At 54.3% G+C, this 17,764-nt stretch overlaps 1 protein-coding gene across 21 annotated transcripts in view; it reads right to left on the reverse strand.

The window, feature by feature from the left end:
* RAPGEF1 (Rap guanine nucleotide exchange factor 1) overlaps window positions 1–17,764 on the reverse strand; it is a 136,327-nt gene that overhangs the window by 35,393 nt on the left and 83,170 nt on the right. For all 21 annotated transcript variants that reach the window (XM_047701265.1, XM_047701258.1, XM_047701257.1 and 18 more), the window contains 6 exons: window positions 11,078–11,166; window positions 10,243–10,392; window positions 9,666–9,789; window positions 9,062–9,245; window positions 7,437–7,928; window positions 2,012–2,211 (listed from right to left, as the gene is read on the reverse strand). In XM_047701265.1, coding sequence (XP_047557221.1) covers window positions 2,012–2,211; window positions 7,437–7,928; window positions 9,062–9,245; window positions 9,666–9,789; window positions 10,243–10,392; window positions 11,078–11,166 — 1,239 coding nt within the window. The remainder of the gene's footprint in view (window positions 1–2,011; window positions 2,212–7,436; window positions 7,929–9,061; window positions 9,246–9,665; window positions 9,790–10,242; window positions 10,393–11,077; window positions 11,167–17,764) is intronic.

Genomic DNA, 17,764 nt, shown 5'->3' on the forward strand with positions numbered 1-17,764 from the left:
TTCTGCTTGGACATTCTGGAGAGGGATGGCTTCTTGGTTCAACAGAGGAATCCAAGATGCCTGCCCAAGTCTACCTGGATGAGAGGGTGCCCTCCTTTACCTCCTCATGAGGGATTTAAAAAGCTAACTTTCCTACAAGTTGTGTTCACTGGAAGTGGTGGCAATGTGGAAGGAGGCCAAGGGGGCTCGGGATCCAGCTCCAGCGCTGACTTGGGGCCTCATGATCCTCCCCTGGGGAGCAGACCCTGGAGTTATTCCTGCTTCCACAGAGGGTGCTGCTGGAGCCAGGTTGCCTGGCTTTGAACCTGGGTCTCACCATTTGGGAACCTGTTTGGACTCCAGCATTATTTAAAGCTCTGTGTGCCTCAGGCTCTGCATCTATAAAATGGGGACAACTGTCTAGGCCCGTCTGTGTGTAAAGCGCTCAAAGCCAGGCCTGCCGCACTGTACCAGGCCAGCGGGCACAACGAGAACTACTATTTTTGCTGGTGAAATGGAGCACAAGCCTTCCTGCATCTGTATCTGCGAGAGGGCAGCCACACAGCAGGCACAGGCCACATCATGAGCTGCGCCGGGCTGCAGCCAGAGCTGGGCTCGGTCCCCATCTTCTACTTCCCGTGGCAGGTGGGCTCCAGTGAAGTCCCTCTGGCTCCCTCAGCCTCAGCGGACTTAACGGGTGGGGTGGGGTGACAGAGGCTGTGGGGGGCACCACATGAAGCCAAACAAGCCGCAGTGTGGACACAGAGGGCGCTCAGAAGGGCGTTGGCCCCGCTCCTGGGCCCCTCGCTACCGCCCTGCAGCACGGGGAGGGCTCAGCGGGCTCCCCCACTCAGGCTCCGACTCCGAGTGCTCCCTAGGTGTCTGTGTGAAGCCCGGGGGCTCCATGGTGCGGAGAAGACGTCCAAGGATGACTGATGGGCACCTGTGGACACCGGCAGGAGGAGCTGAGATGTTTCAGATCTCAACGAGATCCAATTCGACTGTTCAACCATACATTTTAGGTCAGGGGTCCCTGGGGCAGGCGTTTCTATTTCCATGGTAAAGATGGTTTTCTGAAACATTTTCACTGCCACGTAGATTCACACTGGGGCATATTCAGGTGTTCATAGGGTGGGTGAAGACCTGAGGCCCGAGTGCCAGTCGTGAGACACAGCTAGTCCCGGGGCTCTGCCTGGTCAGCCCGAGCTCACCAAATGCGGGAAAGCTCAGGGGCCCCTGGGGCGGAGCAGGGGCTCGAGGAGTAACCCAGGGTCAGAAAAGGCAGGCCAGCCCCTCTGTGTCCTCTCACGAAGGACAAAAGATGGCCAGGCCCCTCTGAGGTGGGAACACTACCAGGCTGGCCCAGCCGATGAGCGTAACAGCACGTGCAGCTCTGAACGGGTCAAGAATCCCTTTGCACTCTTCCCAGTGAGTTGCTCGGACTCTACCTAATCTGACCATGGTCCCCCTGGTTGGTAAACTGGGAGCCATAGGGACAGGGATCCGGAGGGACGCGGCAGGCACCCGTGATCTGCCCGCCTGCCCGCCGGCTCGCTCCCGGCCGGACAGCTCGCCCTCTGTGCTGACTTGGGCTTCGTTACCTACAGGGGCTCCTCGCACAGGGGGTTTTTCAGAGGAGCTAGGGTGCCACGCCGGGAACACAGAACGGCTCTGTGTAAGGCCATCGTGCTTCAATAGAGCTTGTTTCCACGGGGCCATCCCTGGCCAGGGTGGGGTGTCAGTCACTCCGCGTAGTTGGGCCATTATGTAAATCAAGTCCACAGATGGGCCTACACAGACCAGGCCCTGTGCCCTGATTGAGTCCCTCCTTTCTGGGAGGTCTATATTGGAGCCAGAGAAGAGAGGGAAAATACAAGAGACTGTCAGCAGAGAAAGCAGACGTTCTGAGCACCAGCCAGGCCCAGCTGCGCGGGGCTGCTCCGGGAGAGAAAGGCGCCGCCACCCCCAGGGTGGGGTGTCGGGGGAGCCCGGCGGAGGAAGCCGCGCGGTCCTGCGGCGGAGGGCGGCTTACCAGCTGCCGCTGCTTGGGGGGCAGGGCGGGGGGCGGCGCCAGCTCCTGCGGGGCCTCGGTGCTGAACGAGTCGTTGAAGCCGTACACCTCCATGAGGAGCTTGTTCTTCTGCTGGTAGATGTGCTCGTTCTGCGGCGTCTGGTAGAACATGGACGGTTGCGGCTCCGAGTAGTCCTCCAGCAGCTGCATGTAGGCCAGCACTGCGGGGTACACGGGGGTGGGGCGGCCCGGCGTTACCGGGGCGGCTGCAGGGCACACGGCTGAACCCCCCCCACCCCAAGAGGGCCCCTCCCTGCACGGCCAAGCTATGGCCAGGCCCACAGAGCACCCCGCCCCCACTGCCTGGCACCACCATGCTGCCCAACCAAAACCCACTGCCACACAGCAAGGGTGAGACCCACGCAGGCTGTGGCTCTGGCCGATAGGGACCCATCTGTGCAGGCTGGGTGACTCACACACAGCACTGTGGTGGAGAGGTGACAATGGGGGAGGCCAGGACCTGCGGGAACTCTCTGTACTTTCCACTCAGTGGTGCCCTGAACCTAAAACCACTCTAAAAAAACTGTCTTTAACCGCTTTAAAAAGTAGTCTATTTTTTAAAGAGCATATGGGGGACCCCCCACACTCCCCGAAAAGCCCTGGGGTTTCCTGGCACCCTGTGGTCACACCCGAGGCTAGGCACCACTTCCCACTCCTCTGACCCCAGATGCGTGTCTTCCTCCCCTCTTGGGAATACTCAGGGGTGGGTGCATGTGTCCTGCAAGCAGGTTCTCCCCTGCCTGTGGCTTGGCTTCCCAGAGCCTCCACACCAACCGCCCGCCCAGCAGCCCCTCCTTGTCTCTCCATGCCATCCTCTTAGCCCTTCCCATAGTCATGAGCCACCTGTGGGACTGTCCCATGTATGTGATTTTACTGGGCACCTACGTGCTGGGCACCAGCCCAGGGGCTGGGACCAGACAGGGGCCAGCAAGCAAGTCTTCTGTCCGTGTGAGGCTCACACCCTCCCAGGAGACAGAAAACAGACCAGGTGTGTACGCTGAGGACAGAGAGTGAAGTGGTTCGGTGCTGGGGGCTTCTCCAGAACACGGATAAGCTACCTGAGGCCTTCCACACCGAGGCTACAGGCTGGGCAATGGCAAAGGCCGGGCCAGGGGTCCAGAAAGCAGAGCACAGCCAGAAAGGGGAGGCTGGAGGGAGTGAGGCAATCACTTGGGAGGGTCAGGAGAGGCTGTGGGAACAGGGCAAGGAGGCCGACCTGCTGCCATACCGGTGGGAACCTATGAAGGGTTCCCCTCCAGGCTGGCCTGAAGCTGCTTTGTCTTGAGAAAACAACTCTGGGGCCATGCGGTTGTTTAGGTGACAGACTGTGGTGTGGCTGGAGGTGGTGAGGTTGATGTGATTCAGGGTACATGTTCAAAGCAGATAAAACAGGATTTACTGCCTGTCCCTGGAGAGTTGAAGCTACCGGAGGACAGGGCCGGCCCGTGTCTGCCGCTGCGCCACTGGTGCCCGACACACGGCAGGGTCCACAGACAACTCTAGAATGAATGAGTGAACGAAACACACCTCATCCATCCCCACCATGTGACTTGCTAAACCAGGCGATGGCCCTGGGTGGGTCTTGTGAAGCCCCCATCGGGTAAACATAAAGTAACAGCCACTAAATCCCACTCTCCCTTCCAGCCCAGAGGCTACAGAACATCCTGGTGGGAGGCACAGACAGCGAGGAAAACACGTGCACCATCTCCTTCCTAAACCTCCTTCAGAAAGCCTGGCCCTGGCCACCCTCCTGCTCCCCTGGGGTAGCTCTGCCCGTAGCTTCAAGGCTGCCCAGGAGCAGGCTCCCTGACTCAGCCGGGCACTCTCACGGCCAGGGAACCCAGCCACACACGCCATCAGGGGCCTCGACCGCCTGAGGAGGCAAAACATCTCAAGGACCCCGCCTCGCAGGCACCCTGTCCCGAGGCAGGCGCGGAGCCCTCAGCCCTTGCATGGGGGCATCAGGGTACTTCACTCCCACCTGGGGTTAGCGATGGGAGCCCCAACTCCAGAGCCAGGCCCTTCTACACGCTCTACAGGTTCAGGGCAAGTGACAGCTCGGAGTTGACCGTGTCCGGTCCTTTGGCCCCCTTATGAAGCTGGGAGGCTGGGTGGGAGCAGGCCTTCTCTAATCCCCCTCTCTCTGTGGGACTGGAACCCACATTTGATGCTCCCCACGGCGAAGTCCAGGTCAAGGCTGGCCTGAAGTGCAGTACCGCCCTCCCGTTCTCTTGGAGGTGGAGGGAGCTCCCGAGAGTGAGGGAACTCCCTATAAGCACGAACGTGTCCATGTTTGCAGGGAAAACATGGTTATAACCGCTTGATTTGTGAGTGAGGAACGAAGGCTGATCAGTTCATTTGCAGGGCTGCGGCACACACACTAGGAGGGAGCTAGTGACGAAGGGAGCTGGGAAGACAAAGGGTCCCAGGTTTGGAAGCAAAGGAACTTAGGTGCGTGTATGGGCAGGCACAGGAATGGCAGCGGTCGAAGGTACACCCAGAGCCGGGTGCTGTTCTCCTGGGTCACATCGCAAGTGCTGGGAAGCAGCACCTGCTGGATACCCAGGAAAAGTGTCCAGTGCAATTCTGCACAACTCCGTTCTGTATTTTCACATGGCCTGAGGCTGGGGGCTTAACTGGAGACCCTCAACTGGGGTCAAGGTAGACAAGGAACACCTTTCTCTGTGGTGTCTTTCTGGTGCCCTTCACTGGAGGAGGGGTACAAAATCATCTCCTTTATTTCAAACAATCAATAAGAATGTCTTCACTCCAGCGAGCGCAGAGCAGAGCTTGGCCCTAACTGGCAGGTAGGAAAAGGTGGTCTCGCCCAGGAGGGCACCGCTGCCTGAAGGCAAGTGTAGCTCACCACCCCCTTGAGCCTCGTGATGCTCTTCTGGCTCACTGCACGACCGACACCACGAGGTTCTAGAGGAAGGTGTGAGCCTTAGAAGGGGATCCCAAATGCCCACCGAGTGCTCCCTAAAAAGACTGAACACAAGCAGCTTCGCCTGACTAAAACAGGAAGTTTCAGTAAGAACTGACCTTCCGGATGTCTAAGCGCCTGCTGGGACCTGCTCACCAAGCACAGAGACAGTAGTGAGGTTCACGACCTTCGAGAAATAAGGAAGACCGGGTCCGTTTCAAAGGCAGCACGGGAGCTCCGAGAAGAGAGCAGCGGGTGTCACTGGGCATACTCGGCAGGCTGGCGCTCCAGCTGGCACCGAGGACTGTGGGCAGTGATCAGGAAGCTCGTCAGGCACAACGGGCTCGGAGGGCTGCCCTCAGCAAGAGGACCCTCAGGACATCAGTGCAACCCAAAGGAGAAGGACACTATGATATCAGGACTGTGTACATATGAGCTTTGTCCAGCGTTACCCAAACACAAGAGATGATGATTCTCTCCCTCCTTTCCCACAAAGCGACTTTGCAAGTTTTCCACCAGGTCAAAGAAGGAACTCCGCAAGGGTCCCCACGGGGAGTGAAGAGTGGACCTCAAGGCCTCAAGTTTGGGGGTCCTTTCATGGGGCCCAAAAAAAGACCTCCTGCTGCCTGGACAGCAGCATACGGTCTCCCATACGGTCTCCACAAAGGAGGGTGGATCCCTTCCTCCTCAGTGTGCTGGGAAAACGCAGGCCTGCTCCGAAACCCAGATCTGCCACCCCCCTGCCAGCTGTCGCCAGCAAGGCTCAGTTCCTTTGCACTCTGGTTTCTTCTATAAACCATGCCAGTATCACTGCCTGAAGCCAGTGAAGACTAAACACGATGGTGTGTGAAGCTTTAGCCCAGGGCGTGCCACACCTTAAGCTCTTAGTAGTTTTTCAAGGTTTTCAGACACAAGTGCTACAGACAGTGATGGAAGAGATAAAGCCTAAAAATAGACGTCTAAATAGAAAATATTTTTAGCCACTGGAGACTTGAGGCTGTTGGAAAGGGAATAGCGGCTGCCTCCCTTCCTCCTCCTCTCTGCAGCCCCACATAAGGGCCATGGCCCACACCTGCTCTAAAAACCGAGAAGGTGAGGCCCCTGGCTCCACGGCCAGGCCACACCAGGCACCTGCTGCAGTGTGCATGGATCAGTCGCACCCTGTGTTCTGGGTTGAGAGGATTCCAGGGAGAGGAAAGGGTATGAGCCCAGAGCGACACACTACTTGAGTCAAGGTGAGGGGGGTCGAGGGGAAAGGCCAACAGCTCTCCAGACACTTGCCAGTGCGGAGGGAGAGACTGAGGGGAATATCCCCGGCGCTGCCGCTGGCGGTCCCCACTAGTAGCAACCTGTTTCTCACAAGTGAATGGCAGATGGGAATGACCTCATCAGCCCTCCAGAGCCAGCTCTCCCTCCAGCTGGGGGACGAGACCACCCTAGGCCAGGACACAGCCTGGGCGACACCTAGCAAGGAGCTGGGAGACAAGGCCCACCCAGCCACCCTCAGGGCCATCCCTGCTGCATTAACCACTCTCCCCTTCTTCGAGGGTGGACCCCATGCCAGCTGGGGCCAATCAGATGCTCTCACTTGGGAATTTGGAAAGGAGAGTTAGTTCCTAGTTGGTGGACGTTCTCTGCTGGGCGCTTCAGCTGAGGCCAGGGAGCCCGGGGCTGTGTGGCCCAGGTGACCACACAAACCTCCAAATGGTGACAGCCAGTCCGCCAGACAGATGGAGCAGTGGGTCAGTGGAATGGGGGACGGGGCGGGGCAGAGAGAGCTGGACGCCAGCAGGAAAACAATCTCTACTTGGGAATTTGATGGCAAAGTGACAGTCGGAAAATATTCCAACTACAAACATCTAAAATTTCAGCTCCACCCCTGGACTCTGGTAACAGCATAATTACAAATACGCAGTCTAAGAAACGTCCTCAGCAGCTCCGACCAAGCAGCCTCAGGTTCTCATTCTGTGACAGTCCCTGTCTGCAAACAGAAGGCGGGCAGGGGACGGGGTGGGGGCGGGGTACACCAGGGACCTCTCTGAACGACAACCCTGCACACTCTCAGGGCTCCTTGGAAACCCCTCTGTGGGCGCGGTGAGCTCTAACTCAATTCATATGTCCATCCTGCCTTAGCCAGATGTTGCCGTAATGATACTGTCCTGAAGCTACGACCCTCACTCACTTCTCTGTCGTTGGGTGTTCAGGCCAGACACTCCGGGCTCTTTGGCAGCCTGAGAGCTGAGAGAAGCCGTAAGAGAGGTCGGCTTAACAAGCTCTACAAACCATCACCAGGACCGACAAAACAAGGCTCCCAGAAGTGTCCACATACCGCTGGCCCCATCTTTTATGAAATTATGAGGCTGCTCGTTTGATTCTGGCCTCACGCTTACATGCTCAGATCAAACGCACCCGCATTTTAGGTCACAGAGTGTGCTTCCAGACAACAGCTCGACGAAAGCTTACTGTGTTTGTTTTTCTTCTCTGGTAGAGGAGGCGGTTTTTCCGGGTCACCTGTTGACTCAGGAACAGTGAAATCACCCACAAATTCGACAGAGGCTGAGGACCCTCCTTGCTGAAAGGGGAGAATAGCAGCAAAGGGCGTGAAGGGGACGGACGGGACCGAGGCTGGGTTCGGCAGGTCGTCCTCGGAGATGTTGTCATACTGGGAGGGGTGCCGCTCGTAGGACACTCGGCAGCCAGAACTGTCCGTGGTCTGAGAGGCTGCACTCCTGCGCTTCTTCTCCGGGAGGGCGGGCGGCATGTCCATCTGCTGTCCCGCGGCCGACGGCCCCTCCGGAGGTGCTGGAGGCAACTGGAAAGGATGGCCAGGAAACGGAGACCCAGACTCTCCCAAGGACTCCGGCAATGGGCTAAGGTTACAGGCCACTTGCTGAGGTATCTGGTCTGCGTTAGAGAGGTCTTGCTGAAGGAACTCGTAGTCTGGATCATAGTGATCTGCATTCACAGCAGGAAAAACATGACTGTCAGCTGCAAGACCCCACAGAAAGCAGCGATCCCATTCACTCGTGCGCGACACAAACACGATTTCTGTCTCATCTCTACCCTGTATTTTATATTCCTCATTCTTCTCCCTGCTTGAACACATAAAAGCAAGCGGGAGAATGGCTGTTTGCTACCCTGTTCTTTGTATCTTCCTGTATTTTTTGAATTTCTTATTTAAAAAAAGAAAAAAAAAATGCATGACCACTGTAGAAAATGTGGCCAAAATAGAAAAAAAAAAATCACCCACAATCCCATAATTTAACTATAATCTGTTTACATTTTAATGTATTTCCTTAAAAGTCTTTTTTCCCCCTAGGATTCCTTTTTTAAAAAACCCAACTGAGAAAATACCATGTGGGTGGTCTTGGAATTTGTCCGTTGATCAGTGTATCGTGACTGATTTCTCAGACTCCCATGCTATCCCACCACACACACGTACAACTCCTCTGCTTTCCTGCCACTGAGTTTCTGGTCTACCACTCCTCCCAATGATGCTGGCATTAACGTCCTTGGATAGAAATCCTGCCACAGATCTCTAAGATAAACTCTCCAAGCGGAACATCGAGCTCACGGGACACAAACAGCTTAATGCTCCTGACACCTCCTGCCCAGCTGCCTTTTGGACTTGCCTCTGCCCCCTCCCTGATATCCTGCCCCCCCACCCCCGCCCACACCACCAGGAGGTCAGCACGCGCTGCTCGCTTGCCTTTGCCCTCCATCCGAAGTCGTTAGGGGCTCTCCCCTTCACCATCCCCTTCACCACCCATAGCTCTGAGCACAGGTGACTCCCATGTGGGCGAAGGGAAGGAGACTGCACACTGCAGATCGACCATAATGACAGCTACCACCTGAGCATCTCCTACCACCTGAGCATCTCCTCCGTCGATGCACACGGTTATTTCACTCAACGCCCCACCTCCTTGAGAGAGGTGGATGTCGGTAGGCCTCACTCTGCAGACGAGGAAGCAGACTCTGACTGAGCTGGCCAGGGCTGTATGACCACTGCCTGACCTCCCTGTGTGACCCCAAAGCAGCCATCAAGGAACGATGAGACAGGAGGCGTGACCAGGATGCCCGGTGCTCACCTAGTGTTTCACAGCTTGTGTTCCGGGAGCACTGGCCGCTGTCCCTGTCCAGAGAGGACAGCTGCTCGTCCGACTTGCTGAGCTTGCCTATGCTGCTGCAGGGGGACAGGCGGGGCGACTCCCCGCCATACGAGTGGCTGCCTCCTGAGAGTCTCCTCTGTGTGTAACAGTCCACGTCAAAATCCTCGTGTGGAGAAAGAAAGACAAGCGCAAGTCACTTCTGAGAAACGGTGGCAGGGCCCAGGGGAGAGGGGTCAGCACGTTTAGTTAGAGGAGACTGCCACACTCTGAAACCGGATGGAACGGCCCATCTTTGATGTAAGCAGTAAAAAGCCAGGCCTGTGACTTCCGAGAAAGGAGCCTTGCTGACTGCTGGGTCTGTGTGGCAAGCAAGCACCCCGGGGCCAGGCTCAGATGTCCTCAGGAGACACTCCTAGCTCCAGCCTCTCCACCCCGCCCCCTCCCCGACGAGGGAACCTCAACAAGGTCCTGTAGTCCTGCCGAGAGAGGAACCATCCTCTCATTGCCAGGGGCCGAAGACCAGCATGATCAGGGCTCCCAAACCCAAAGCCTTCCTCTGCCTTGCCAGACGGGGCTACATTACCTGCCTATTAATTCCAACAGGCAAACTGGAGCCGCTGGTGGCTCGACTCATGGGGGCAACGACAGCCACTCGGGTTGGGGATGGAGCGGACTGTCTTTTCTTCGGCGGCAGTGCCGGTGGAGGACTGAAACAGATCAAGAGATCCAATCAAACCGGATAACCCAAACGACAGCTCCTCACGAAGATGTGAGGATGCAGAATGTGGGGATCTTTCATTATCAGACACTTCCCGTCTACTTCTCACACTTTCAGCTCCTGTCCCACTCCACCGCTGCCAAAATAAACCTATCAATGCCAAAACCCTAAAATCAGAAAAATCCTTTCTTTTCCTTCCATCGTAAGTTGTACTAAGGCTAAAAGGCACTCCACTGGGAGTTCTTGGAGCATGTGGCAAGAGAAGGCTCTGCGGCCAGGCTCACGTCCTCCACAGACGCCTTCCCAAGGAAGATCAAGATTCCAAGGCTTCTAAGGAGCGAGGGCTGGTTCCAAGTTCTCACCCTCATGGCACCACCTTCACTTCTACATCCTTTCATCGGATTATGCTAGGTCCAGAGGGTGCCAGAAATATAAAAATTACCTGTTATCAACCACCCGAATGCCAGGTAACGGGGGCTTGGGGGGTGCGACCTCCTCACCGTAGAGTCTGGGAGAGCTCGGTCGACTGGGAAGGCCGGTTGTCTTGTTTAGGATCTCCATCTCTCGATCTGTCAGGGGGAGCTCGGACTGGCTGGAGAATGAGAAGCACCTGGGATTACAGAAGGTTACGGAGCACACACAGGTCCTGGGAGGGGCAGAAGGGGACCAGGGCATGGAAACAATGCGGGCCACTGGGCCGAGGACCAGGAGCCCTGGACACTGTGCCTGGAGCTCCATGGCAGAGACGGGGTTTCGAGTCTGGTTTGATCACCAACACACACAGCAGGAGCCTGGCCAAGTCCCCTGACCCATCTCAGTTTCCTTGTCTGTAGGAGGAAACCTCAGACTACGTGACCTAAAGGCTCTCCACATGTTCCAAACTGATCTTTTATATTTTTTCTAGGCACTTATGCTAGAACCTGTTGCAAGGCCTTAAAACTGTCCACATGGCCCTCAGTTTACCTTCCTGACAAAGCTAAATGCTCTCAAGCCAAATCCCCCAAATCCAACCCTGCCAAGTCCGTTCCAGCAAGGAAAGGAAGCTCCTCCAGAAAAGCACGGGCGTGGGTCACGTGACACCGCATGGTATCCCGAGTCACGTGGACTGTAAGCCTTGAGATCAGGCAACAATTCAAAGTGCGCGTCAGCTTTGCACACTTTGAAGTAATACGGGTACCCACCCCAAGGTCGCCGAGAAAGGAGTACAGGCCTCAAACAGCCTGCCTACTCTGGCCCCCACTCTCTCCCAGTGACTGGAGGGCTTAGTCAGAACTCACCCATCGGGTTTGCAGGCTGGGGAACTGGGTTTCACTGGGCTGGTTGGAGACGGATGCCCCTGCTTCTCGATGGTAAGTCTGACCAGCTCCTAAACCCCGCACAAGAGAGAAGTCATGAGGCGCTAAGAAAGCTCCTTGCTGCTTGGTTTCCCCCACAAGGTAGGTCACTGGTGTGTCCTCCGCCGCCTAGTCTCTTTCTGTGCCTACACATTTTCCGCATACTAGAAATACAAGTACTATTTGACTTAGGTAAGCTGCACGACTTCCCAAAATGTCCCCTACCCTCCAAAAATACCTTCAGAGCATGCTGAGAAGTTTCAAACGCATAATGGCACTTCCTCTTGGAAGAGGGAAATGACAAACCCCAGGGTCTCAGAATGACTAAGTTCAATACACAAATTAAATCGCAGTGGAACCAATTCCCAGTCAGTTTGTGGTGGGGGAGAGCTCCTTTTTAGTTCCTAAAAATCACTGCATTCTGTAACATGCAGGACATTGCCTGTGCTGAGGAGCAAACCTCTGGCACCAGGAAGGTGGTTTCCCAAAGTGAGCCACCGCTGGGCGTGGGTGGTAGCTGGTGTAGGGGGATGACCGGCTGGCATCTTTGTTGAGGGACAGAAAGTTAACAGCGTATCATCCAGCAGAGACGTGACTTAGGAAAAAAAAATATATTTTTAAAGATTTTATTTATTTATGTGACAGAGGGAAAGAGATCACAAGTAGGTAGAGAGGCAGGCAGAGAGAGAGCGGGAAGCAGGCTCCCTGCTGAGTGGAGAGCCCAATGCGGGGCTCGATCTCAGGACCCCGAGATCATGACCTGAGCTGAAGGCAGAGGCTTAACCCACTGAGCCACCCCAGCGCCCAGGAGAAAATATTTTAATAGAAAACAAAAGAAAAAAGATCAGGGGCCTACTTTTTTTCCCAATTAGAATGCAGTTTCCCCCAGTGTGACGGGTTCTGATGATCACAAATCCTGAGCATTTCTGCCACTGTCTCCAGTCCAGCTGCCCCTGCCCCAATGTTATTTCACTATTTCTTTCTTTCTTTTTTTTTTTTTTTTAAAGATTTTATTTATTTATTTGACAGAGAGATCACAAGTAGGGCCGCCAGCAGGCAGAGAGGTGGGGGAACCAGGGTCTCTGCTGAGCAGAGAGCCCGATGCGGGGCTCGATCCCAGGACCCTGAGATCATGACCGGAGCCGAAGACAGAGACTTAACCCACTGAGCCACCCAGGTGTCCCAATTTCACTATTTCTTAGAATACTTTTGCCTAGAACTCGACTTAAACGGGACCACTGCAGTATGTACTCTTCGGCGCCCATCTGTTCTGAACAGCCGTATGAATCTAGTTCCCGTGCCTAAACTCCAGCCACTGACGGGGGACAATCCGATAGTTTTTTTGTCTGCTCACGGGGCTGAGCCACACCAGCACTGCTTTTATGACTTTGCATCCCTGACAGAAGAAACTGTACCCGTTACCAGCCCCTCCTCACTTCCCCAGCCTCCGCAGCCTACTTCCGTGTCACGATTCCGTTCCTCCTCCTGCTCAGCGTGACGCTCCATGTTTGTGTGTGCATGAGCGTGCCGTTCCTTTTCCTTGCTGAGTTGTATTCCAATGCAGGGACAAAACTCCCTTTCCTTATCCACTCTCCCGTTGACGGGCATCTGGATAGGACCTACTTGTGTAGGGGAGGGGGGCGGTTCCAGTTGCTGAAGTTACGGAGGTGGCAGCAAGGGGTGTGAATAGACAATGTGTCCCTAAATCAGCCTGCAAAGCCTCTCTACACTCAATTTTAGTATATGTGCTGCCGAAGCGAGCACCAAAGCCTCTCTACACTCAAAACGCCACACGCAGGAATCACAACGTAGACAGTAACAACAGAGTTAGTATTTAATATCCTCCCTAGAGCAAGGGTTTTTCTTCTTCTTCTTTTTTTTTTTAAAGATTTTATTTATTTGACAGAGAAGGAACACAAGCCGGGGGAGTGGGAGAGGGAGAAGCAGGCCTCCGGCTGAGCGGGGAACCCAATGCGGGGCTCAATCCCAGGACCCCGAGATGATGACCCAAGCCAAAGGCAGAGGCTTAACCCACTGAGCCACTCAGGCACCCCAAAACAGCCCTTATTTTCTTGTTTTTGTTTCTTTGCATCTTGTCAATGTTCTACAGTGAGTATGTATTACTTCGGAAATGCTAATTAAAAAAAGAAAAATACAGCCAACGGCACACACAGTACGGCTGGAAGCTACACGGCCCAGCCTGTGACAGCCGGCGCCCGTTCTTGGGGAAACAGAGGAGCAAGATCTCTAGAGTCGAGGACTGGAGGAAGAAAGAACGTTCGTATGCTCCTGTTACCACAACTTAGGAGCTGAATGTGATCTCACGGACAGCGAAGACCAGCTACCTCGTTGGTGAGTACGGACAGGCTAGGACAGAGAGAGGGCAGACAGACAGCGTGCCGAGGAGAGAGCAGGCAGTGGGAGGACGGGAGAGGCAGCTCGTCAGCAGGCTGCACAGAGTCAGACCAGAGTCCTGAAAGACGTGCGTCCACGCTCCCTCTTCTCTACAAACAGGGCGAGAGAACAGAGAGAAGTCTGCATACTTGCATCTGCTGATGTAGGAAAAAAATTCCACTAATTCTTCATTGATTCACAAACAATTATAATTAGAATGTCATCTTTCTGGAGAGGCAGCTGTGTGAACTCAACTAATGAGCAATGGCCCAAGAGTCCCGGAATGACAGGCACATATGTGCAGGCACGTGCCCGAATTCCAAGAGGACGACATGGATGGCAGTAGCTCCCTTACTCCGGTTTGCTGGCCTTGGCCTGCAGAGGATGTAGAAAGGGCAGGCAGCCTTTCTACCCCACCAGCCTTCCGGGCCGAACACTGAGATGAAGGACAGCCCTAAGAAGGTGCACATCCCTGGCTCCTGGGGCAACGACCCTAAGCTCACTCAAAGCTGACCGTCCGTAACTTGGCAAGAGCCCGACACCTCGAGCTAACGGCAGAATTTCTGAGCGGGATGTCAGACTTGGCAGTCCTCGTGAAGCACAGGTTTGAAAGGACGGGGAAGGTGGTACCAAACTGTGTCCATAGCCGGTGACTGGAAGCAGATGGCTACCCAGTCACTGAAAAGCAGTTTTCAAAAGCCAAAAGGCATTTGGAAAGATGTCTTTCTAAGTGTATCATACTTACTTTGGTGCTCATTTTACTCACGCTGAAAATGATCACAGGGCTGCTTCTATCTCAAATGACCTTCATCAATTCCAAGTATGAGCTGTGGTGCTCGCGGAAGAGAGGAACAATCCATCTGCTCCCGTCTTCTCTCGGCACTAAAGACAGAGCTCCTGCCTGCCAGAGCAGACATAGGCCGCACACGAAAGGGCTCCTTATGAGATGTGCCCATGGGGACCGCTCACATCGTATGACTCACTGCCGTGCTGCCCCCACCACGAGGACACCAGACCGTGGCTGATATCCTCCGAGTTCCCATACACTGTTATCAAAAAGTGCACCGCCCTGCCATCAATGGCCTGCCATGCTGACCCCGTTCTCTCACTGTCACCCTCATCCTGTCCCCTTGGTTGTCTATCCTCCATCACTCTCTGGCTCTGCAAGAACTCTAGGTTCAGGTCATGGACACGGGCCTCTACTGATAAGCTGCTCTAGGGTAAGTCCTTCACTGAGTCCACTGGACGCGGCCGCCAGCAGGACTTCCCTGCACTGAAGCAGCAGAATGAAATCGCAGGGTGTCCAGGTTTTTTATGCTGACAAAAAGGGACCTTCCCACCCACATCCTAAGTGTGAGGGGTGTGAGGCAGCAACAGCCACGCAAGTGTCCTCCCTCTCCCATGCAGTCAAGAACAGGCAGTCCTCTGCAGGCAAGGTGCACGCGTGGGCTGGGTGGTAAGTGACTCTGGTGTCGGGCTCTCGGGGGGTTCGGTCCAGCCACAAGGCACTGGCTGGCATTCCTCAAACAGTCTAAAGACGAGGCAGCCAGAGGAGACCTCAAATTCGGTGTGAGAGGAAAGAAAATGAGGACACCGTTTTGATGAGGGTACGTGAAAACTCCAGTGGTCGTGAAGGTGAGTTGGAAGTTCCAGTAAAATCTCCAGATGTTTTTGTCTCAGAGAAACCATGTGACCCGGCAGCAGCCATGAGAACGGCGGCCTTCAGTGAGGTCTCCAACTCCATCGCCCAGTGAAGGGCACCCCAGCTCCTTCAAGGAATGGCTGACTCCAGGTCCGTGTGAGAAATGGACAAGATGACTTACAACTCAATAATAAAAAGACAAGCCAATGAAACACCGGGCAAAGGATTCGAGCAGGACATTCTCCAGAGAGATATGTAAATGGCCAAGAAGCACACGAAACAGACTCAGCATCGTTAGCTGTCAGGGAAGTGCGGATCAAAGCCACCGTGTGATCCCACGTCAAGCCCACTGAGACGGCGGCGTCAAGGGACAAGCGGGAACCAAGAGGATGCAGAGAAGCTGGAGCCACTGGAACCCGCAGACACTGCTGGCAGGACAGAGGGCGGACACAGCTGCTTTAGAAGACACAGGAAGCAACGCAGAGTCACCGTGTCACCCAGTGACTGTGCTCCGAGGTGTGTAACCAAGGGAAAGGATGATACACATCCACAAAAAGCCGGGTACGGGAGTGCTCGCGGTAGCATTACTCCTTATCACCAAAAGGTAGAAACAACACAGCCATCCACATGTCCACAAACAAGACACGGGACAGCCACACAATGGGGTATTATTTGGCAATAAAAAGAACACACGCTCTCACATGGGTGAACTCCGAAACCATAACATGGACAGGAGCTAGTCACACGAGGCCACAGAGGATCTGACTCCCTTAACAGGCAAATCTACAGAGACAGAAAGTCGTCCAGAGGCCACCTAAGGCTGGGGCACGGCAAGAAATGCAGAGGGTCTGGGGAGAACATAAAGGATATGAGGTTACTTCCTGAGGGGTGAACATGTTCTAAAATTGATTACGGTGATGGTTGTACAGTCTGTGAACATACCCCCCCGCCAAATCACTATATTGTACATCGTAAGTGAGCGAATTCTATGGTCTGGGAATGAGATCTCAATAAGGCGTTTCCTGCCACCACCACGCCCAGAGAAAATAACTATCAGAGGAGCCTCGAATATCTTTTCATATCAAAAGGTAAGAAAACTCTCAAAGACCTCTAGGGTCATGCCACAGGGAACTCAGGAAACAGCCTGAAGATGTCTTCAGCAGCCCAAGATGAGGCCTGGGCACCAGGAAGAGTGACAACCACAGTGGACTGGAGCATGACCAGCACAGGCACAGCCATGAGTTCAAGATCGTATCTGAAAAAGCTCGGTTGACTGGTTGTGTTAAAGGATGCTAGGAGGGCACCTGGGTGGCTCAGTGGGTTAAAGCCTCTACCTTCAGCTCAGATCATGATCTCAGGGTCCTGGGATCAAGCCCCACATCGGGGTCTCTGCTCGGCAGGGAGCCTGCCTCCCCCTCTCCGTTTGCCTGCCTCTCTGCCTGCTTGTGATCTCTGTCTGTCAAATAAATAAATAAAATCTTAAAAGAAAAAAAAAGGATGCTAGGAAACACTCACTATTTTTTTTTTTTTTAAAGATTTTATTTATTTGTCAGAGAGAGAGGGAGAGAGAGCAAGCACAGGCAGACAGAATGGCAGGCAAAGGCAGAGGGAGAAGCAGGCTCCTGCTGAGCAAGGAGCCCGATGCGGGACTCGATCCCAGGACGCTGGAATCATGACCTGAGCCGAAGGCAGCTGCTTAACCAACTGAGCCACCCAGGCGTCCCAACACTCACTATTTTGATACCTGGTAAATAAGGGAAGGAACGGAGTTCCAATCCTGCCTTTCCTCTGAGAATTAGAACTCAGAATAACTACAAACTGGCGCAGGAAGTCTGCCGTTTAAGTGTACCCGGCTGAGTGATGATGGATCGATGGCACAAAGAATTAGAATGTCATCATTTTGCAACTCCTAATCAATGACTGGATCTAGGCAGTAACCATCAATGGCTTTTAACATCGAAAAGGGGAAAGATGCCTTCTGATGGAGGTGCAAGGAGGCCTAGGAAGGACTCAAAATACAAAAACCTGAATCTGATTCAGCCTCAGTTCTAGGGACAGAGGCACATGCTGAACAACACGGCACAAGTGCCATCAGCACAACCCAGAATGTGGGAGACTTTCAGCAGCAGCAACCAACCCCTTCTAAAAACAAGTAAGTTACAAGGACAAAAACACAGAAAAGGGATCTTTAGATACATTTTGATGAACTAGTAAGTATATGAGCTTTATTTTTTTCTAAAAGATTTTATTTATTTATTTGAGAGAGCACAGAGGGACAGGGAGAGGGAGAAGCAGGCTCCCCACTGAGCAGGGAGCCCAATGCGGGACTTGATCCCAGGACCCTGGGATTATGACCTGAGCCGAAGGCAGAGGCTTCACCACCGGCTTCACCACCCGAGCCACCCAGGCACCTGAGGTGCACAAGCTTTACTAGGTAGGAAACTACATGCTGTGTGCAGGCCAGGTCCAGCCCAGGGCTTGCTTCCTGTGAGCCCTCAAGGTAAGAACACTTTAAGGGGGTGCTTGGGTGGCTCGGCTGGTTAAGGGTCTGGCTCTTGATTTTGGCTCGGGTCATGGTCTAAGAGTCCGGGATC

This window comes from Lutra lutra, chromosome 13 (genome assembly GCF_902655055.1).
Source record: "Lutra lutra chromosome 13, mLutLut1.2, whole genome shotgun sequence".
Lineage (NCBI taxonomy): Eukaryota > Metazoa > Chordata > Mammalia > Carnivora > Mustelidae > Lutra > Lutra lutra.